Here is a 23868-nt window from a genome sequence, read left to right as displayed (position 1 = left end):
AAGGCATAAGCCAGGAGTGTGATGGAACACCCTCTATTTGCATGCACGAGTCCAGCTGAAAATAACAAGAAAACTTAATATAATCCATCGATAAAGCATCCCACTTGAATGGCACCCCACTGATCACTATAAACATTGATTCCCTACAACTCTGTTCCATCACTGCTGTTGTGTACCAAGTCTAAAATGTGCTGTAGTTACTCAAAGTTACTCCAACAGCAACTGCCAAATCTGTAACCACCACAGTGGACAAGGCAGCAGGCACTTGGGGAAAACTGCCAAATTATTTTCCAAGCCATGCACCATCCTGACTCAGAATTATATCACTAGATCCCTTTCACCAGGATGGCTGCAGTGGTTCGAGGGTGTAGTTCACCACCCCCTGTTCATTGGCAATACTGGCCCTACCAGCAATGCTGCAAAATGAATAATTAAACTGCCGTTCTGCACAACATCCTCATACATCCACATCCTTTTCTTTTTCTGACATGGGGGTTGAAGGGGAGCAGGGTAGAGAGTAATGGACTGCATAGTTCATTGAGCCCACTCCCCCATTTACAATGCATCTGTGATCAGTGATCTGGTCAGATCTTGGCCTCAACTCTATTTTGGAATATCTGATTCTCTAAACACGAGGTGCTTGCTGGAAGCAGTGAGGGGGTTAATCATTGTGTGAGATGAGAGCTCACCTCAGTGTCATCCATGGCTGTGCTTGTTGTGGTCCCATCAACTGAAGGGCTCTGGCTGGTGGAGGCATCATACTCCAGGGTAGCAATGAGAACCTGGGCGGCCACCTCAACCAGGGGCTCCCGATAGTCAGAGAAGAGTAGGTGGTTGTATGGGAACCCATACCCTACAGGATCGTAGGCACAGACAATGTTCAACAGGGATGTAAACAGCGGTAGTGCATGCCTGAAACAAAGGAGCCAACCACAGGCAGAGTTAGACACGGCGACTCATTGCGTGGAGTGTGCATCACCCAACAAAACCCCACCCCATTGAGAAGCAAAGATGCAGAACCCACAAAACACGAAGTCTGTGTGGGATAGGGCCAAACAGTGATCATACTGTCCAGGTAAGTAGGTGATCAAACAGTGACAACATAGAGTACAGCATCTAAATGGGAACAGATTTTTCGGTTCACACTGCATAAAGTTCAGCCAGGTCAATGATCGGACTATGACTGCACAGTTCAGAGAGAGAAACGGTTAAGTGGTGGATATTAGGGGCTAAGCATCAACTGATAGCTCAAGTGAAATAAAAACAAAACATGCTAGAAATACTCAGACGATTCAGGTGGATGGATTGTTACAACACAGCTAATGTTTCAGGTTGGTAGCTTTTCATTCGTTGAAGACAGGAGAAAGGATCAATCACACCTACTAATCTGGGAAAGTAATCACTCCATCCATTTCAGGACCAGCATGAAACGAGGAATGGAGATGGAGAAGTGGAGCTGAGGGGGGAGCGATACTAAGTGACACCTTGACCAGGAACATCGCACCATTTGATGGGCCTCACCTGTTCTCTGTGGAGCAGAAGAACTGGACCCAGGGATTGAGAACGTTCCCCTCAGATGTGGGTGGAAGGTACACGGCCTCAGAGAAACACGTCAACAACAGTTTCAGCAGCTCTGTCCTGAGGGAACAAGAAAAAGCTTTGATGAGGAAGGGAGTTACACACAGTGCTTTAAAACAAAAGTAAATACCACCCTCTTGTACCGAACGTGATGCCAATTGAACTGATCTCATTACCCTGCACACGATCCATATCCCTCTATTCCCTGCACTACCATGTGCCGATATATAGTAGAGGCCTCTTAAATGCCACTATCGTATCAGTTTCCTTCACCACCCCATATAACGCGTTCCAGGCCCCACCACTCTGAGTAAAAAAACTTGGCCCACACATCTCCATTCAACATTCCCCCTCTCACCTTATTGTTATGTCCTCTAGTGTTGGACATTTCCAATCTAGGAAAAAATTTCCGGCGCCATTATAATGCTACCCTCCTGACGACAAAAAGCAAACATAGCCGCAACCCCATCCCCTTATCTTGTAATTGTGAGCTCTCAGAATGTTGCACTCGTTTCTACCTTAAAACCCACCTCAGGCGCAGCTTAATGATTCATTAACACCATGAATTCACCCATATGGTGTATATCCTGTAGGTATTTGACCCCCTTCTCAAAGACTATCACCTTCCACTTATCCGGATTAAATTCCACCTGCCACTGCTTTGCCCAAATTACGAGATGACCAATATTATTCTGCAGTCTAAGATTGCCCTCTGTTTTTTAAAGAACACCACCAACATTCGTGTTATCTGGAAAACCTACAATCATTCTTCTTATATTCACACCTAAACTGTTAATAAACATAAAAACAGCTGAGGTTCCCAACACCAAATCCTGCAGTACTGGTCACAGGCTTCCAATCTCAAAAAAACTCAACTACCCCAACCCTCCACCATCACCTGCTCTCAGCTTTGTATTATCAGGACAATTTTGAATCCAATTTGACAACTTGTTTGGATGCCACTTCCCTCGCTGACAGATCCAGCATCTCTCCTTTCTCCCACAGCCACTACAGCTTTCCTCCCTCAACCACTGCAGCCTCCGTCCTCCCTCCGTCGGACATTCTAGCCTCTCTCTTCCCTCGGCCACTCCAGCCTCTGTCTTCTCTCCCTCTGCCAACTCCAGCAATGTCCGAGGAGATTACAGCGAGCAGGAAGGGCTAAATTCAAACCAAAGCTGCAACCTTTGTAGCACTGAGTCGCGTTGCAGCTATGTCCTCACCTGTTCAGGTCATGGATGTGGCTGTGAGGAGGTGAATGAGCAAAGCCCACCCCTGCTTCCCAGATGTACTCGCAGCTGTCAATAGAGTGAAGGTCCTCAGCAATCTCCTGTAGGGGTATGAATAGGATCATAGAGTCAATGAGAAGTTCCACGACAATCACTCTCCACACATCACACATTTGCAGCCTCCTTCAATCACCACAACCCCACCTTCAATGCCACAGTTCCCAGCCTCCTCCACCCACATCCAATACCCACATATTCACACCCCCAGCCTCTCCGGCACACTATCCTCCCATCTCTCCTTCATCCCCTTACCCACACATCATCCTGTCACGCTCCCACACCATCATCCTCCATCCCCACCCTTCCAATGTTAACCACTGAACTGTGTTCTTCAGTGAGGTTTTGTGTGCTGGGAATGGGGGACATTTCACATCAAGCAACGAGTGCCAGCATGCTTATTATTATTATTATTATTATTCCCATCATGGATTTAGATGCAGAGTAAAATTCTACTACAGTAGCTTATTAATCACCCTTAGATTAAGAACAGTCATGGCTTAATGGCAGAAAAACTGAGGGTGGTGGTGAAATAATGTTTCTCGGACTGGAGGCCCGTGACTAGTGGTGAGCCTCAGGAATTGGTGCTGGGCCCATTGCAGTTTATCATCCATATCAACAATTTGGATGAGAGTGTACTAATCATAATTAATAAGTTTGCAGATGACTTAATTGGGACAAGGCAGATTACAGTCATTAGGCAGGAGCTAGGGAGGATAGACTGGAAGCAGTTGTTATTGGGCAAGTCCACAGATGACATGTGGGAGTCGTTTAAAGCCCAGCTGATCAAAGTGCAGGATCAGCATGTTCAAGTAAGGAGGAGAGATAAGGTTGGCAAGTCAAGGGAACCCTGGCTGACTAAGGAGGTTGTGAACGTGGTCATGAAGAAAACGGAAGCGTATGTCATCAACCTACAATCTGCCCACAGGCAAAGTATGATTCACAGTTGAACATCGAAGAGATTGCAGGACATCTTCAATGCTGTATTACGTGGCACACACCAGAGGTATCAATTCAGTTTGTCAACCTCATACTGATCACTGGTAGAGTTCTCCATTCCCATTCTTCTTTAAATCCATGCATGGTTAAAAGCTGTGAGAATTCTGCTTCCCACATCTCTGATAGGTTGTTTAATATCCTATCCTTGCAATCTTCAATGCTGCAGTTAAAGATCCTTTGCAACTTCTCCTTCTATGAAATTCCCTTTCTCTGCTGCCAATTACAACTTGTACACCGCCTCTTACTGATTCAAAGCTGAAATTTCTCTGCAGCCTTGACATCCTCCATAAAATTTGCTGTACCAACATGTCATCAACCAGTAAAGTTGATGCTGCTTCTCTCTCCATAAATGCTGCCTGATTTGCTGAGAACGTCCAATATTCTATTTTTTTTAATAAAAAATTAAAAATTATTTAAATGATTTAGTGTAGTAACTGGAATCCAACCAATTATTTGTGTAGGCTGATCACTGCTTCTGTTTGTGCATCCTGCCCTTAATTATAATTAAAATCCTAAATACCTTTTCACTTAACAAGAAGCTTTTACTTTGCTTTATTTGCACTTTTTTTTTTAACATCATATGTTTGTTGGGGAGATCCTAGATTCCTAGACTTTGAAGGAAAAACCCGACCAAAAGAAAAGAAACTTGCAACTTATGATACCCGTAAACTAATGGTGAAGTACAATGTAAAAATGTATTTTGAATAAAGATCACTGATATCCAAACTGAACCCTGAAGGATAACACCATTTGCCCGTTAACTGGTGGATGCTACTTCCTAGTCTTTAAACTTACTTCTGTCTATGGGACTGCATGCCTCTTAATAGTGAAAAACTTAATTGCATCAAAAACTATCCAACTGAATACTTCATTCAATGCCTTTTGGAAACAAAAGTCAGTTGGCTAAGTCAGAATAGAGCCCTCTGTCATGTACGCATTAAGTTAGCAAGTTTCAAACAGGAGCCTAAACCTCACCTCAGAACCTTCGAGCTGGAGAAGGAAGAACTCAGCAGAGTTTGTGCTCCTGATTGCAACTGATAAAATGGCAAGAAGGTGGAAGCTCGTGTTATTACTGAAAAATGAATTCCATTTTTAGGGAAGATACATCTTATCAGGATGCTAATTGCCATCTTGGTGTCCAAGTTAATTACATTGCCTTTTACAGCCTAAACAGCTTTTGCTCACCTCTTTCATGGAGTCATACAGCGTGGAAACAGGCTCAGTGGCCCAACTTTCCCCATGCCAACCAACACTAGTCCTACCTGTCCACGTTTGGACCATAACCTTCAGTTGAAACACTCAAGAATAGAATACAGATTTTTATTCAAAATACATTTGGCAGATTTACTTTGTACATCACCATTAGTTTAGTTTAAGTTGCAAGTTTCTTTTCTTTTGGTCTGGTTTTTCCTTCAAATAAAATAGCATGCACTTCACCAATGTGGGTTTTTTGGTGGGAATTACAAGGCTACGTACATCAGCCAGCAGAGATCAGTGTCCTCGGGATACGATACTGACGGATGGGTAGCAGCAATAAGTGGCACTGTAATCCCTTATGCCTCAGAGCCCAATATCAGCTGGCAATTGAACTAGATAAATGATCATTCATTTAGTTCAGCATCACTGAATATCCTACTATCCAAGAAAGGGTGGGGAAAACAATGAACCACACAGTTCAATTAAACCAACTTCAGCAGTAGGGAAAATCCTGGAATCTATCATGAAGTTGGAGACACTTAGAAAATATAAATATGATTTGCATAGTCAACATGATGTGCAAAAGCAAAATCATTCCTGACAAATCTCTAGTTGTTTGAAGTTATAATTAACAGGTTAGCTTTGGGCAAATCATTTATTATGATGTATTTGGACTGTCAAAAGACCTTCAATAAGATGCCATGCAAGAGCATTTGAAATAACATTAACCTTCCTTTTCTCTGTCTCCCTCTCCCCTGACTCTCAGTCTGAAGAAGGGTCTCGACCCGAAACGTCACCCATTCCTTCTATCCAGAGATGCTGCCTGTCCCGCTGAGTTACTCCAGCATTTTGTGTCTATCTTTACTCCACATTTTGTTCCTTAATAACCAAACTACATAAATACTTCACCTGTCAAAGATTTTCATACCTTAAAAAAAATTGATCAAAATTTACTTTGGGTACAAAATAACATCAAGAATACCCGTGGTGAAAGTAGTGAGTGCAACTGATTATTGTTCATCATTTCTGTTCAATGGCAGGTCAAATAAAACATCCCCTAATTCTTTTGAAATAGATCTTTAAGAACTCCAGTGGTAGAATGGAGACACAAAGGACTGCAGATGCTGGAATCTTGAGCAAGAAACAGAGTACTAGAGGATCTCAGCAGGTTCAGCAACATCTGTAGAGGGAATGGACAGACAACCCTTCTTCAGATTGATCATAGGGGACTCGACCTAAAACATCGCCAGACTAACCTGCTAAAAGTTATCCAGCTTAATGCTTTTTTTCCGCTAGGGGAATAAGATTATTGATTCCCAGTTCTGAAAGGTGTTTAGAATCAAATGGTCTGAAGTTACCCAAAGAATCCTGGTGGATTTTCATAACAATCCTATCTTGCATGACCAGGTTTATTTTAACAACTTGTCACATTCACCATTAGCTTTGATCAAACAGTAGGAGGCAGCAAAACCCAACACCAGTAAAAACAAAGAACAATAGATGCTGGTTTAATACGCAAAAGGACATAAGGTGCTGGAGTAACTCAGCAGGTCAGACAGCCTCTCTGGAGAACATGGATAGGTGAAGTTTCGGGTTGAGACCCTTCTTCAAACTGATTGGGGGGGGCAAAAGAAAGCTGGAAAGGGGGAGAGGCAGTACAAAGCATGGCAGGTAACAGGTGAACAAAGGCAAAAGGGGCTTTTTAATAGGCAGATGATTGCGACAAAGGCCAGAAATAAAAACAAAAAATGTGGGACAGGATTGAAGAGTTGGGGATTGTGAAGCCTGACGGAGGAAAACAGGGATGGAGGGGAAAATAGATGGGAGTCCAGGTTGTGTGCTGGGAGTTATGGGGGTGGGGGGAGGGGGAAGGGTGTATTTTGCAGGAGGGTAGGGTTATTTAGAGGTTACCTAAAATTGAAGAATTCAATGTTCATACCATTGGATTGTTAGCTACCCAAGCGGAATATGGGGTTCTGTTCCTCCAGTGTATGTGTGGTCTCACTCTGGCAATGGAGGCCCAAAACAGAAAAGGTCAGTATGGGAATGGCAAGGGAGTTAAAATAGTTAGCCCCCAGGAGATCGATTAGGCCTTGGCGGATCAAGTTCGAGTATTCAGGGAAACAGTCATCAAGTCCGCGCTCGGTCTCGCTAATGTACAAGAGGCCACATCAGGAACACCTGATGTAGTGGCCGAGGTTAGAGGAAATGCACGTGAACCTCTCTCTCTCTCACCTAACACCATACTGAGTGATCAGCTGTCAATTTATTTCAAAGAGAGAAAAGCCTCAGCTGACCAGAGGACTTGTCATTTTTTGACCCGCTTGAATATTCAGCTCCGATTAGCAGCCACAAAATGCATTAATATACTGCCTTCCAATATCTGGAACCTCAAAGCACATAATTGTTTTAAAGTGTAGTCTATGATGAAAGGAAATAAGGTTTGCAGACCAGTCTGATGAATTAGGATTACATAAACTGGAAAAGGGCTTAAGGAAAGGTGCAAGGTACGGAATTGCATGAAAATAAGGATGAGAGGTGGAGGGTCTCCCCACTCCCCCCCCCCCCCCCCCTCACTTTCTCCCATCGCCACCCTCATTCTTCCAAATGCAGACAATGAGGTTGGACCCTCTGGGACTGGTTGCTGATGGAGTGTGTGTGTGTGTGTGTGTGTGTGTGTGAAGGAAAAGGGAAGGTCTCGTGACTTTCAGTCTGAAGAAGGGTCTCAACCCGAAACGGCACCCATCCCTTCTCTCCAGAGATGCTGCCTGTCCCGCTGAGTTACTCAAGGTTTTCATGTTTATCTTTGGTTTAAACCAGCCTCTGCAGTTCCTTCCTACATAAAATGGAAGGTCTGCTGGGTTAAGGGAATCTTATCAGCAGGTTGAATTCTTTGTCTTGCACTGTCAATGACAATGTACAAGTGCAATTTTATGATTAGAGTGTGTTTTAGGGAAATATCCATCAGGTACAACAACTCCACACTAAACAATACTTTGATTGAAATTGCTGCACTTTGCAACAACAACTTGCATCAACAAACCTAGAAACCGGCACGTTTTGAGGATGTGGGAGGAAACCGTGCAAATTCCACACAAACAGTACCCCAGGTCAGGATCAGGATCAAAACAGGATCTCTGGCACTGTGAGGCAGCTGTGCCATTATGCTGTATTATAATTTAAAAACACTATAAATATGTAAATAATGTTTTAAAAAAGAATATTGCCAAATGGGGAAAAGGCCAACAATAAAATGGTTTGAGAAAGAACATGTTCTAAAGAAAAATGATTTGTACATGCCCAATGTCACCCACTCAGTCTTCAGGAAAGACAGACTTTCTGTTCATTTAGATGCCATGGCAATGCCTAAGGAGCCATGTCTAAGATATCTGGTGATATCTTAGCCAATGCCAATGTTGGGGTGCACATTGCATCCCACCCCATTCCTTAATAATGATGGTCCAGGAGATGGTCATAGATGCCCCACCACCGGCAATAATGGAGTGGTCATTGGGTCTCCAACTCATGCTCTGGCTATCACAAGATTGACTGGAGGGAGTATTGCTTTGTGTCCAACTGTCTTTTATTCCCCTTGCGTTTTGCTGACGCAGTGCTGGAAGAATTCAGGGCTGACATTGGGTGCCTAAAGTGCAGAATATCTTATCCTTCTACACAAACTTTCCTCAACTTCACAAACATAAAAATGGCTCTGACCAGAAAGTAGTTGGAAGTTTCGAGTGACATACCGGTCCAGGCTTCCTGTGACTCTGGACAGTGAAGTCAGGACAGAAAAGCAGGTCAGCGATAGCGAGCAACAACGATTCAGCAAGAGGCCGAGCATTCTCGTCATTTCCTTCACAGGCCTGAAAATGCAAAGAGAAAAACAGCCATTAGTAGAGAGCACCAAAACCTTTTCCCATTGCCATCTAGAACAAATAACATGGAACGCAGAGAGGTACCGCACAGGAACAGGCCCTTTGGCCAACAATGTCTGTGCCGATCACGATGCCAAGATAATCATACTCTCATTTCACTCCTACCATCGGGACGAAGGTATAGGAGTTTGAAAACCATGACCGCCAGTTTAAAGAATAGCTTCCACCCAACAACCACTGAACCCGACATAACACTAACCAATGAACTATGTCTTGGGTTTCACTAAGGACTATGGGTTTTGTTTTGCACTTTCTAGGGGTTATTAATTAATTGAATTTTTCATTTATTATATTTTGTATATGTGTATTGTTACAAGCATGTTATGCTGCTGCATACAAGAACTTCATTGTCCATTGTCAGTACATATAACAATGAAACACTCTTGACATTCAGCAGATGTTCTATTGTTTTGTAGTGAGAAAAGACCACAGGAATTACCTAAGGTTTTTATGGCACAGGGACAACGATATGTCAAAGGGCATTGTTGAGTATCGGATGCGTGTGCACGTCTTTGGGAACAGTCCCTCTCCTGCCATCGCAATCTATGGGCTAAGACGTGCTGACCAGATAGTACTGGCAAATAATACTAAGGATAACACAAAGAGAGTTTATAAGTACATTAAGGAAAAATAGGTAACCAGAGAGGAATGGGACCACAGAGGACTCAAAGCAGTCATCTCCCGTGGAGCCACAGGAGATGGGTGAGGTCCTCAATGAGTATTTATCTGCTGTTTTTTTTACCATGTAGTAAGACACGAGTACTGAGGAAACTTGGGAAGTGTTTTAAAGGCAGTCAGTGTTGCAGTCGTGGAGGTTCTGAACGTCCTAACGCACATCAAGAGAGCCAAATCTCCCGGGCCCAATCAGATATATCCAAGGAAACTGTCGGAAGCTAGAGAAGAAACTGCAGGTGCTCTGGCTGAGCTGTACGAGTCATCATTAAATGCACATGAGCTGCTGGAAAATTGGAAGGTGGCAAATGCTGTGCATCTATTTAAGAAAGGAAAAGTACGGGAACTATAAGGCCAGAGAGTTTAACATATTTGATAACGTGTCACACATGAGGCTGCTAAAGACGATGAGAGCCCATGGTATTAGAGGGCAGATGCTCATGGATAGAACATTGGCTGAATGGCAGAAGGCAAAGTGCGGGAATAAAAGGGGCTTTTTCTGGTTGGCTGCCAGTGACTAGTGGTGTTCCACAGGGGTCAGTTCTGGAGCCCATGCTCTTCACGTTGTATATTAATGATTTAGATGAGAGGATTGAAGGCTTTGTGGCCAAGTTTGCAGATGATACGAAGATAGGTGGAGGGGCAGGTAGTGTAGAGAAAGCAGGGACTCTGCAGGAGGACTTGGACAGGTTGGGAGAGTGGGCTGAGAAGTGGCAGATGGAATACAGTGCAGCAAAGTGTGCAGTCATGCATTTTGTTAGTAGGAATAAAGGTGTAGACTGTTTTCTAAAAGGAGAGAGGATTCAGAAATCAGAGATGCAAAGGGACTTGGGTGTGCTAGTGCAGGACTCTCAAAAGGTTAATTTGCAAGTTGAATCGGTAGTAAAGAAGGCAAATGTAATGTTAACATTTATTTCAAGAGGGCCAGAGTATAAAAACAGGGATATAATGCTGGTCAAGAGGAGGTTTACAAGAATGATCCGGGGATGATTGGGTAAACATATGATGAGAGTTTGACGGCACTGGGCCTGTACTCACTGGAATTCAGAAAGATGAGGGGAGACCTCAGAAAATTACCGAATAGTGAAAGGCCTGGATAAAGTGGGGAACGAGGGGGAAAGATGTTTCCACTCGTGGGAGTCTAGAACCAGAGGGCATAGCCTTAGAATAAAAGGACACGCCTTTAGAAAGGAAAAGGAAGGCCGAATGGCCTACTACTGCTCATGACTTATGAACATCTGTGGTGGGAAAGTTACTGGAGAGTATTCTGAGGAATAAGATAAATATACATGCATTTAGTTGTGAATCTGCGGAATTCTCTGCCACAGAAGGCAGTGGAGGCCAACTCACTGGATGTATTCAAGAGAGAGTTAGATAGAGCTCTTGGGGCCAACGGAATCAAGAGATATGGGGAGAAAGCAGGAACTGGTTCTGGATGATCAGCCATGATCATATTGAATGGCAGTGCTGGCTTGAAGGGTTGAATGGTCAACTCCTGCACTTGTTTTCTATGTTTCTAGATAGAAAAGGGCTGTTTAGGGATAGTCAGCACAGTTTTGTACATAAGAGATTGTGTCTGATGAATTTGATTGAATTATTTCAAGATGTAACAAAAAGGGTTGATGAGGGCAGAGCTGCTGACTTTGTTCATATGGATTTCAGCAACCTTATTTCAGCAACAAGGTTCCGCATGGTAGGCTGCTCTGGAAGATTGGATGGCATGGCATCTCAGGAAAGCTAGCCAACTGGGTAGAAAATTGGCTCCATGGAAGGATGTTTGCTAATTGAGGCCTGTGATTAAAGGTGTGCCTTAAGGATCGGTGCTGGGCATATTACCGTTTGTGGTTTATATCAATGATTTGGACAAGAACTACAAGGTGTGATTAGCAAATTTGCAGATGACACTAAAGTGGGTGGTTTTGTAGATAGCAAAGATGGTTATCAAAGGTTACAGCAGGATCTTGATCACTTGGGCAAGTAGTTAGAGAAATCGTTAATTGATAACTGAGGTGTTGCATATAGGGAAGTCTAACTAAGGCTCAAACAACACAGTAAATGGCAGACCTCTGTGAGTGTTGTACAGCGGAAGCATCTACGAGCGCAAGAGCAGTTCATGGTTCCTTGAAAGTGGCAACACAGGTGGAATAGAATTTTCCCTGGAGTAAAGGAGGCTGAGGCATGACATTATAGAAGGTAGAAGTACATAAAATCAGGAGAAGCATAGATATGGTAGATAATAAAAATATTTTCCCTATGATAAGGGGATTAAAAACAAGTGATATAGATGTCATGTGAGAGGAAAGAGTTTTAAAAGGGATTGAGGAAAGGTGGGGGGTTTTTCACAAAACATGTTTGATATCTGAAACATTCAGAAAACTGGTGAAATCAGATGCAATCACTAAGACAGGCAAGGCACAGGAGTACAGTCAAATGGGATTAGTGTAGATGGGCAAAAAGATCAGCATGGGCCTGTTTCTCATGTGTACAACCATGACTTTCAAGTCTTGTTTGCTAAAATGGTGCCTAAATGGAAGCAAAACAATTTGAACATTTTAAATTTGTATTTTTTTTGTAGTTAGACAGAATTATTGGGAAATGTCTATATACATTCTGACATAAGCTTGACTGCAAAGACTGAAGCAGTGATGCCTTGTAATGTCGGAGAACCTGGGTTCAATCCTGACCTGTGTGGAGATGTATGTTTTCCCTCTGAACCGGTAGTGTGAGGAAGGAAGGAAAGCAAGACAACTCCACATTGGGTTTCCTCCCATATCCACACAATATTCCATTTGATAAATTAGTAGGCTATTATGAATTATCCCTCGCATGTAGCTGAGTGGTATGTTATGTGGGGAGTTGGTGTATCTTAATTTTAAGATTGCTTTATGTAATCTCAATTTGAACAGCAGCTGCCCATGAATAATATCAGCACCTCAGCTGGATCTGTTTGTTTGAAACAGCAACTATATCACCAGGGAAAATGACAAATGACTAACATTACAATTTGGAACTGCCTCCTTTAGACAATAGACAATAGGTGCAGGAGTATGCCATTCGGTCCTTTGAGCCAGCACCGCCATTCAATGTGATCATTTACCTTTATTTTAAGGTAATTAGGTAATATGAAATTTTAAAATGTCATGAATTTAACAATCGATGATGATTGAGGTGCTCACAATGACACTCAATAGGGTAGGGAAATATTCTCTCTGGTAATGGAAGAAGAACAAAGGGTGAAATCTTGAAATTAAACCGACTCAAGAATCAAAACAGGAAATGCCGAAAACATTCAGCAAGTCAGGAACCATCTGCGGAAAGAGAAACGGATCTAGCGTTTAAGGTCACTGTCTTTTTTGCAGAACCGAGGAAAGAGAGAAGGCAATATTATGTTACAAAAAGATGGCAACAGGAATGAATACGACAACAGGGATATCTGTGACAGGGTGATACCAAGTCTAATAGGAAAGTGGGACAGTTAGATGGTAATTATGTTTTTTATGTAGGTTCTATGTTGCGAACATGCCCAGCTAATCAAATTGGAGTAATGCAAAGAGAAAAACTGAGCCACATATAGCTGATTGGCAATGATGATCAATTCTGATACAGACATAAAGAGCAAGTCGCCTAAAGTTGTGGAACTCAACAGTCTGGAAGGCTGCAATGTGCCCAGAAAGAAGGCGAGGTGCTGTCCCTCAAGTTTGGATAGGCTTCATTGTAAGTATTCAGGAAATCACAGACAGAGTTCTGAAAGAAGAGGGGGAGAGGGGGACAATTAAAGTGGTGGGCATCAGGAAGCTGATGGTCTCTCCTGTGGACTGAGCGCAGGGGCTCTACAAAGCCACCACCCAATCTGTGTTTTGTTTCTCCTCCGATCTAAAGACAATGGGTGAAGTTTAAGGAGAAGTTGGTCAATGCAAGGACAAATAGATTGAACCAAACACAAATTATTCTCCCCATTTATTTCAGTATTTTGAAGGGACTGCTCCCTGAACAACTCCGTGGTCCACTCTTCTACTCCTACTACTCACTCCCCATTTTGTGGCATTTTTCACATGCACCTTTGACCTGGAACTATTTCCCTTCCCACCAACAAACCCTTCCAGATGAAGCTGCAATTCATTCGCACCTCTCCCAATCTAGTCTACTGCATTTGGTGTTCACAATGAATTTCTTCTCCATACTTGATAAACTAAATGTAGTTTGGGAACTTTGCTCTTGGAGAAGCATCCACCCTCTTTCAGTCCCTGAACTTCCTGTTATCTGTCATCTTAATTCTCCATCCTACTATGACCTGTCTATTCCTCACCTCCCAAATCGTTATAATGAGGTTCAACATAGACTTAAGGAATAAAAGTTCATAGACAGAAGAGAGCCAAGAAAATAATTTGCTATGTTAGAAAGCCAATGTTGCTATACTACAATTAAAAAGTACCAACATATTTTTTGGGCTCTCTTCCTTAAAGGTCATCCATGATCCCATGACAATTTTGCCAACCAATATTTACTTCACCTTTATCCAGACCAGATACTTTTTCATCCACTGAAATTAGTTTCTTATCAATTACCCCACCAAGTTCCTAGCCCTATGGCCCTCATTCCAATGTTACTCCAGACAATATTGGGATGTGAAGTCTTCCAATACACCAATCCAACGTTCACCAACCTAAACATTAACTGCCCCCCACTGATCATCCCTACTCATCTAGACTATGGGCAATATACGTCAGCCAATTAGCCTACCAACTCACAAGCCCTTGGGACATGGAAGGAAACCAAAGCACCTGGAGAAACCCCATGGACTAACAGGGAGAATGTGCAAACTACAGACTGATTGCACCAGAGGTTGAACCAGGGTCATTGGCGCTAATTTCATGACCATGTTACTGGCATAATCTTTTTAAAAACAAATTTTAAATACAAATTAATTCATTAATTTTTCGATGCCCAGATGCCTCCCTGGACTGGTCCTCCACGACACAAGATCATGGCTGAAATAATCTTAGCCTCAACGCCACTCTTCGACACTCTCCCCATACCCCTTGACTCCCTTGTTCAAATATTCATCAATCTCCGCCTTGATTATATTCAGCTCTTTGGAGTAAAGAATTCCAAAGATTCATAACCCACTAAAACAACTTCCTCCTAATCTGTCTGAAAAGGGCATCCTTAATTCTGATATGGTGTCAGATAATTCTGGGTACCCCAGCTCAGAGCAGTATCTTCTCAGGGCCCACACAGTCAATCCCATTCATTCTTTTACATTTCAACAATTCACCTTATGTTTTTCTGCACTCCTTTGGAATATGGGTGCAAAGGCCAGCTCTACAATGTCAAACCCTTCAGGCAGGAATCAGCCCAGTGAACCTTCTTGTTAATGTAAGCACATTTGTCTTGCATAGAGACCATAACAACGCACAGTATTCCACAATAACTCTTGCCAAGTTGCATCTAAACTGCCGGTGGAACTCAGAAGATCAGGTAGAATCAGTGGAGGGAAATAGAGAGGCAACATTTTGGATCAGGTCCCTTCTCAGAATTATTATAAGGGTCCTGACCACAAACATCCTCCACTGATGCTGCCTGCCCCACTGAGTTCCTCCAGTCGTTTGTTTTTTTGCTCTAGATTCCAGCATCTATAGCCTTTTGCGTCTGCATCAAAACATCCCTACTTCTATATTCCATACACCTTACAAAATAACAGATAGTTGCATCTTACAGCACAAAGAACTGGCCCTTTGGTCCACATTGTCTCTGCCAAAGATGATGCCAAGTTAAATTAATCTCCTCTGCCTGCATGTGATTCATATCCCTCCATTCCCTTCATATCCATGTGCCAATTCAAAAGCCTCTATCATATCTGCTTCCATCACTACCTGTGGCAGTGTGTTCCATGCACTCACTACTTTCTGTGTAAAAATCATGTCCTGCACATCTCCTTTAAACGTTCCTCCTCTGACCTTAAAGCTACGCACTCTAGACTGACATTTCCACCCTAGGAAAAGGGCTCTGACTGTCTACCCTATTTGTGCCTCTCAATTTTATATATTACTATCAGGTCCCCTTCAACCTCCACAATCCAGAAAAAACAATTCAACCTCTAAATATAGCCAATCCAGACAACATTCTGATAAATTTTTCAAAACTTTCAAAACTCTTTAGATTCTGGAGTAGTTCCTGAGGATTGGCGGGTAGCAAACGTAACCCCACTTTTTAAGAAGGGAGGGAAAGAGAAAACGGGGAATTACAGACCAGTTAGTCTAACATCGGTAGTGGGGAAACTGCTAGAGTCAGTTATTAAAGATGGGATAGCAGCACATTTGGAAAGTGGTGAAATCATTGGACAAAGTCAGCATGGATTTACAAAAGGTAAATCATGTCTGACGAATCTTATAGAATTTTTCGAGGATGTAACTAGTAGCGTGGATAGGGGAGAACCAGTGGATGTGGTGTATCTGGACTTCCAGAAGGCTTTCGACAAGGTCCCACATAAGAGATTAGTATACAAACTTAAAGCACACGGCATTGGGGGTTCAGTATTGATGTGGATAGAGAACTGGCTGGCAAACAGGAAGCAAAGAGTAGGAGTAAACGGGTCCTTTTCACAATGGCAGGCAGTGACTAGTGGGGTACCGCAAGGCTCAGTGCTGGGACCCCAGCTATTTACAATATATATTAATGATCTGGATGAGGGAATTGAAGGCAATATCTCCAAGTTTGCTGATGACACGAAGCTGGGGGGCAGTGTTAGCTGTGAGGAGGATGCTTAGACTGCAAGGTGACTTGGATAGGCTGGGTGAGTGGGCAAATGTTTGGCAGATGCAGTATAATGTGGATAAATGTGAGGTTATCCATTTTGGTGGCAAAAACAGGAAAGCAGACTATTATCTAAATGGTGGCCGACTAGGAAAAGGGGAGATGCAGCGAGACCTGGGTTTCATGGTACACCAGTCATTGAAAGTGGGCATGCAGGTGCAGCAGGCAGTGAAGAAAGCGAATGGTATGTTAGCTTTCATAGCAAAAGGATTTGAGTATAGGAGCAGGGAGGTTCTACTGCAGTTGTACAGGGTCTTGGTGAGACCACACCTGGAGTATTGCGTACAGTTTTGGTCTCCAAATCTGAGGAAGGACATTATTGCCATAGAGGGAGTGCAGAGAAGGTTCACCAGACTGATTCCTGGGATGTCAGGACTGTCTTATGAAGAAAGACTGGATAGACTTGGTTTATACTCTCTAGAATTTAGGAGATTGAGAGGGGATCTTATAGAAACTTACAAAATTCTTAAGGGGTTGGACAGGCTAGATGCAGGAAGATTGCTCCCGATGTTGGGGAAGTCCAGGACAAGGGGTCACAGCTTAAGGATAAGGGGGAAATCCTTTAAAACCGAGATGAGAAGAACTTTTTTCACACAGAGAGTGGTGAATCTCTGGAACTCCCTGCCACAGAGGGTAGTCGAGGCCAGTTCATTGGCTATATTTAAGAGGGAGTTAGATGTGGCCCTTGTGGCTAAGGGGATCAGGGGGTATGGAGAGAAGGCAGGTACTGGATACTGAGTTGGATGATCAGCCATGATCATATTGAATGGCGGTGCAGGCTCGAAGGGCCAAATGGCCTACTCCTGCACCTAATTTCTATGTTTCTATGTTTCTAAATTAGCATTAAAATGACACCCTATGCTCCAAAGCCTCTATATCCTACATCTCATGAATTTCTGCCATTATCTCCTTAATAATGGATCTTTTCCCCCCAATAACAGATGTAGCCATACAGCACAGAAATAGGCCCTTTGGTCCAACTTGTCCATGCTGACCCAAGTGCCCATAGCCTGACAGATGTTACGCTATTGGCCTGCATTCTATTTAACTTTTGAACAGTGGCTTCTGATTCACGAGTCCACAACCAAACCATAAAGGCGTCATTCCATGAATCCATGCAGCCTGAGGGAAAGGTACAGCATACACCTACCCCTCCACGCCCTGCACCAGGGACTGTCGACCAAAAGAAGCCTCTCCAGTCTGGGTCCTCAAAGATGTACGGCAAGATGCGGGTCATCAGCTGGGTGCAGTTTATCATAACTTGCTTCTCCTTCTCACTTGTACAGCCCGATTCTGCTCCTTGCACCAACTTTTCAACAGCCTGGAAGAGCAATAAACGATCAATTATTTATATTTTCACACACACACACCGATGAAGGAGACAGGACAGTCTGCATTTATTTTATACACACAGACACAAGAGCCCCTCAAGTCTACATTTGTTTTGCTTAGAGCAGAGTTTGTTCTGGAGGGACCTGATAGAGGTACACAATTTTGTGAAAAGTGTAGATTTGAGGAAACTTTTCCCCATAGTAGATCTGGATCAACTGGGAAAAATGGGCCAAGGAACAAAATTTAACTCCAAGAAGTACAAAGTATTGTATTCTATAAGTTAAACCCGAGCAGGGACTTATTTTACTGGAAATAATAATCTCTTCCAGTCACAGAGCTTGGAAAAGAGCATCAATATCAGCATGAAAGCAACATTGCCAAGTGCATTTGGGCCCTCAACACTGGGAATATCAGATTGGGAGAAGATTATGACTTCAGTTTCTTGTTATGCCGGTGGATTTGGAGAAATTTGCAGAGACTATTTGTGGTATACTGGACTCTGTGGCTCCATTAAAAACATTGCAGCCTAGAGCTAAACCCGAGCCCTGGTTCAGTGACGTAACTCGTACAGCTCTACGGGAGTGCCGCAAAGCTGAACGCAAGTGGAAGAAAGACAAGCTGCAGGTTTCATTTCAAATCCTAAAGGACTGCTGGCGTAATTACCAGAACACTGTTAAAGAGGCCAAAAGAGAATACCTGTCAAACATTATTGTGTCTAAGCATCACGACCCACGTGTGCTATTTAAAATCATTGACTCTGTTCTTAATGCCCCACAGCCTGTCTGTCTGGAAGCATCGTCTGAAATGTGCAATGACTTCCTGCACTTTTTTATTAATAAGGTTGTTTCCATAAGGGCTCTCATTTCAGCTCCTGCCTCTGACCCCTCTGTTTCTGTCCCATGCCTGGTGGTATTGGATAAGTTTGTGCCTGTGACATTGTCGCGTTTAGAGGATGTGGTTAGCCATATTAAGCCATCGGGTTCCCCTTGTGATGCTGTCCCTCCTCATCTTTTTAAAGAGGTTTTCCCCAGCATAGGGCAGTCGGTTCTTGCTATTATCAACAGCAGCTTGTGTTCTGGGGTTGTCCCCGTAAGTTTTAAACATGCAGTAGTGCAACCACTACTTAAGAAACCTGGCCTGGATCAAACTGTTCTGGCCAATTTTAGACCGATCTCCAAGTTGCCTTTTATTTCTAAAATTCTGGAGAAAGTTGTTTATGCTCAGCTAAAACTCTTCTTGGACGAGCATAATATTCGGGAGGTTTTCCAGTCTGGGTTTAAAACTATGCATAGCACAGAGTCAGCATTGCTAAGGGTTTTTAATGACATCCTCCTAGCTAATGATTCTGGTGATTATGTGGTTCTTGTCCTGCTGGACCTATCTGCCGCCTTTGATACAGTGGACCATGGTATCTTAGTATCTCGGTTACAGCACCTAGTGGGCATTTGTGGCAGTGTCCTGGAATGGTTCAGGTCTTATCTGGCAGACAGAACTATGTGTGTAAGCCTTGCTGGTTTTGAATCCTCCTCCGCTCCTCTGTCATATGGGGTTCCACAGGGCTCAATTTTAGGGCCTCTGCTTTTCTCACTGTACTTACTTCCTCTGGGTTCCATTCTTAGAAAGCATGGCATCTCTTTTCATTGTTATGCTGATGATAGCCAACTATATATGCCGCTGAGGAAGGAAGATGCTTTCTCTGTCAAATCACTTCTGTTATGTCTTGATGACATTAAATCCTGGATGGCCCTAAACTTTCTAGGTTTTAATGAAAAGAAGACAGAGGTGATAGTGTTTGGTCCCAATGGCTGCCGTGAACCTCCCCCTGTTGACTTGGGTCCCCTAGCACGGTATGTGAAGCCAACAGTTTTAGACTTGGGTTTTAGGATATTGCAGACAGAGGCCCGGATGGACAGTGATTTTAAATTAGATCATCAAATAGGCGCGGTAGTTAAGTCCAGCTTCTTTCATTTAAGGCAGCTGGCAAAGGTGAAGCCCATTCTTGAGCGGCAGCATTTTGAAACAGTAATCCATGCCTTCGTCACGTCTAGGCTGGATTACTGTAACGCACTCTATTTTGGAGTTACTCGATCTTCCCTGGCTCGTCTCCAGTTGGTTCAGAATGCTGCTGCTCGCCTTTTAACTGGAACTCGAAAGAGGGCGCACATAACGCCAATTCTGGCCTCCCTCCACTGGCTGCCGGTGTACTTTCGAGTTCAGTTTAAGATTCTTTTATTCGTTTTTAAATCTTTAAATGGTCTCGCCCCGCCTTACCTCTCTGAGCTGCTTCATCCCTACGCTCCTGCCCGGTGCCTCAGGTCAGCTGATCAGCTGCTCCTGGAGGTACCGAGGTCTAAGCGGAAGCTCAGCGGGGATAGAGCCTTCTCTGTTGCTGCTCCGACATTATGGAACACTCTGCCGTTGCACATCAGACAGGCCCCCTCACTGTCCATCTTCAAAACCAGTCTTAAAACCCTTTTCTATTCCTTGGCTTTTGACCCTGCATGAGACTTTGCTCCTGTTTTAGTGTTTTTAATGTTTAAAATTTTTTTTTTTCATCATGATTAGTCATGTACAGCACTTTGTTGCAACAGTGGTTGTTTTTAAAGTGCTCTATAAATAAAGTTATTATTATTATTATTATTATTATTATTATTATTATTTTTCCACTGATTTGAAGTATCTGCTGTGAATAGTCAAAAGATCAAAAGCATACAGGGATTAAAAGTGCCCCATAAAAGGCAGGTTTAGTTTAGAGATACAGCACGGAAAGATACAGCCCTTTGGCCCACCGAGACCGCGACGACCAGCGATCCACCGCACATTAACACTATCCTACACACACTAGGGACAATTTGCACATACAGCCTATCCACCAAGCCAATTAACTTACAAATCGGTACGTCTTTGGAGTGTGGGAGGAAACCGAAGATCTCGGAGAAAACCCACGCGGTCACGGGGAGAACGTACAAACTCCCTACAGACCGCACCCGTAGTTGGGATCGAACCTGGGTCTCCGGCAGTGCAAACGCTGTAAGGCAGCAACTCTACCGCTGCGCCACCCCTATTGTGCCCCTTTCTCTCAGACAGCCTCAGGCTGTGTTGTAACTCTGAAGGCAGTAGTAAATATCATCATCAATGTCAGCCTTTGCTGAGATTGACTCGAGGGATATGGGAAGTAGTCCACACAGAGATTAAGTGATTTCTGTAACTTAATTTGGAATCCTGACCTTACATGACTGACATTTTCATTTAAGAATTTGAATTCAGTGCAAAATGCTGTTCTTGTCTATCTGACTGGAACACTGGAGTAAGCGTGTTAGTGATTCACATAGCCAACACTGCTATTGCACAGATGTAGCATTTATACAGCATCTCGATCAGCCATGAGGTGAAAAAGTCAAAAGTGGTTGAGTTACCAAGCTATCCACGGGACTACAGCTAATACATGGGGTACAGCTAATAGGAATCTTGCACCAATGTTGCTTCCATTGCAGAATCTGAACCCTGGTGGTTGAGCTGTCATACACAGCCATTGTTTGTGCCTGTGCGCAGTCAGTAGCACAGCTCTGCCATTGTCTACTCGGTCAGTGAAACATGCGGGAGAATGGGTCTTGTGTTAAAACCCCGCAAAACAAAGTCTCTGACAAACTGCTCTGCTGAAGAGCACTGTCATCTAACAATGAAAGTTCATTGCCAATGTGGACCACTTCCCATATCTCTGGAGTCAATCTCAGCAGAGGCTGTCATTGATAATGATATTTATTTCTGCCTTCAGAATTCCAACACAGACTGAGGCTGTCTGAGATAAAGCGACACAATACCTGTCTTTTATGGGGCTGTAGTACTGGTTTCTTCAAAGGAAACTTGACCACATTATTCAGTCCAAGTGGTTGCCTGAGAACCGCAGTACACCACAAAAGCTGAAGTCCATGAAGGAAACTCACCACGTTTCCGATTACTGAAAGGCAGGGGGTTTCCCACACCACGGATTGTGAAACTGCAAACACTGCAACTAACAAGAGCAGCAATTGGAACACCAGCACAGCAAAGAAAGTAGAGAGAGTGTGCAGGGAGATTTACTGGTTCCCTTCCAGGGAATGAGACGTACTGTGACTAAAGAATGAGACTAAAGAAGATGAAATAGTTACCCTTAGAGCAGAGAAGATAAAGAAAGATATTCAAATCACTAAAGGATTTGATAGAGTGAAGAAGGAAAAGTTGCCCTCACAGCCATAATGATAATCACCATTACCTTAAGTCTTTGGCTGTCTGAGGGAAAGGACGTTTGAAGATAACAAGCAAAATGGCCATGAGGGAATTTCAAAAAGGAATTTAATAAATACTTGCAGGGGAATAATTGCAGAGTTTTGGGTAAAATGCAAAGGATTGATCATTGGAATAGCTGTTTAAGAATCAGCATAGTCTGTTGGGTCTAATTCTTTGTAATATGATTATAAAGCCAATGAACAAAAATTAACAGTAATAAGGAGTGGCATCCCCAGTCCACTGTTCTCCGGGGGATATATGGAAGATTGGAGAGGAGGGAGAGTGCTTGGCAAGCACGTAACCTGTAGCTCCTTTTTACCAGTGTTCCTCACATTTATTTTCATCCAAAAATCTTGGTCTACAGGAGGGTAGTTTTACACTCATGCTTTTGAACAAGTTGATGCTGTCACCTGATTTACTGGGCAAGCTATTAGAATTGTGCTAGAATAAAAAGGTTCAATTCATGATTAAATTTGATGTTATATTCTTCCAGGGTTCACAGTCTCCAGAAAAGCATATACCACTCAGCACTGATATGAAGAGGGGAAATTCCATCACCGGGGGTTAGTGAATCTTTGGAATTCCTTCCGCAGGCTCAGACACCACATATCCAACGTAAAGATCGGTAGGTTTTTGAACATTACGGGAATCTTGGAATATAGGATTGGTGCAACAATTCGAGTTTCACTATACCTTCATTGGTACATGTAACAATAAACTGGCCTTTGAAAGGGTGGCTAAAGTAAGAGATCAGCCATACTAAACGGTTCAGCAGTGCAAGGGGCCGAATGGTCTCTAATGTCTAATGTTCTCTAGTTGCATCCTGGATCAGTAATACAAATGGGAAGCTTTAAACTAATATTTAGAGAGTATTTGACAACCGACCAGTATGTTGTATTAGTCCCTATTCTGATTCAGGATTTCATGAACAGCCCCAAGGCTTCGACAACTGCCAATAAACACGTTGTGGTCAATCTGCACTTTGATACCTCATTCTCTTCACTGGAAGAGCAGTTGACAACCTTAGTCTTAGATGTATGCGATCAACAAGGACTGAGCACAAGAAACTTTTCACCGGCACATGTTCCAACATTTTATTGGGTTTGCTGCACAATGTTTTCCAGAACATAAATTCTTGAATCCTTGCGTACATTAGCAAATGGTCAGTGAACAGAAAATTTCAGATGTTATCTAACCTATGCTGTACCTTCCTTGGAAAGAATTAGATGGAACAGTATTGTGGGAGCCTTTCAATATATCCAAGCAGCAGCTCACAGCACCTTGATACTGTGGGATTAAGACTGCAGCTGCTGGAATCTTGAGCACAAATCAAACAGCCAGAGGAACTCACTGAGACAGGCTGCATCTGCAGAAGGAAATGGACTGACCACTTTTCAGGTCAGGACTCTTCTTCAAACTGAGTTCCCCAGCAGTTTTATTTTTACTCAACATTCCAACTAACACTGTTATAAAATTATTAAGGGATTGGACACGCTAGATGCAGGAAACATGCTCCCGGTGTTGGGGGGAGTCCAGAACCAGGGGCCACAGTTTATGAATAAGGCATAGGCCATTTAGAACTGAGATGAGGAAAAACGTTTTCACCCAGAGTTGTGAATTTGTGGAATTCTCTGCCTCAGGAAGTCGATTCACTGGATGCATTCAAAGAGAATTAACTAGAGCTCTTAGGGCTAGCGGAATCAAGGGATATGGGGATAAGGAAGGAACGGAGTACTGATTGTGGATGATCAGCCATGATTACATTGAATGGCAGTGCTGACTCAACGGGCCGT

At 43.2% G+C, this 23868-nt stretch overlaps 1 protein-coding gene across 1 annotated transcript in view; it reads right to left on the bottom strand.

The window, feature by feature from the left end:
* The window catches only part of hid1 (HID1 domain containing), a 62836-nt gene that overhangs the window by 31838 nt on the left and 7130 nt on the right, over positions 1–23868 (bottom strand). Inside the window, exons 3-7 of the mRNA XM_033044482.1 lie at positions 17628–17798; positions 8804–8920; positions 2799–2905; positions 1522–1638; positions 690–912 (exon numbers count right to left, since the gene is read on the bottom strand). Of these exons, the coding sequence (XP_032900373.1) occupies positions 690–912; positions 1522–1638; positions 2799–2905; positions 8804–8920; positions 17628–17798 (735 nt within the window). The remainder of the gene's footprint in view (positions 1–689; positions 913–1521; positions 1639–2798; positions 2906–8803; positions 8921–17627; positions 17799–23868) is intronic.

This window comes from Amblyraja radiata, chromosome 26, assembly GCF_010909765.2.
Source record: "Amblyraja radiata isolate CabotCenter1 chromosome 26, sAmbRad1.1.pri, whole genome shotgun sequence".
NCBI lineage: Eukaryota > Metazoa > Chordata > Chondrichthyes > Rajiformes > Rajidae > Amblyraja > Amblyraja radiata.
This window is presented reverse-complemented; position numbering and strand designations above follow the sequence as displayed.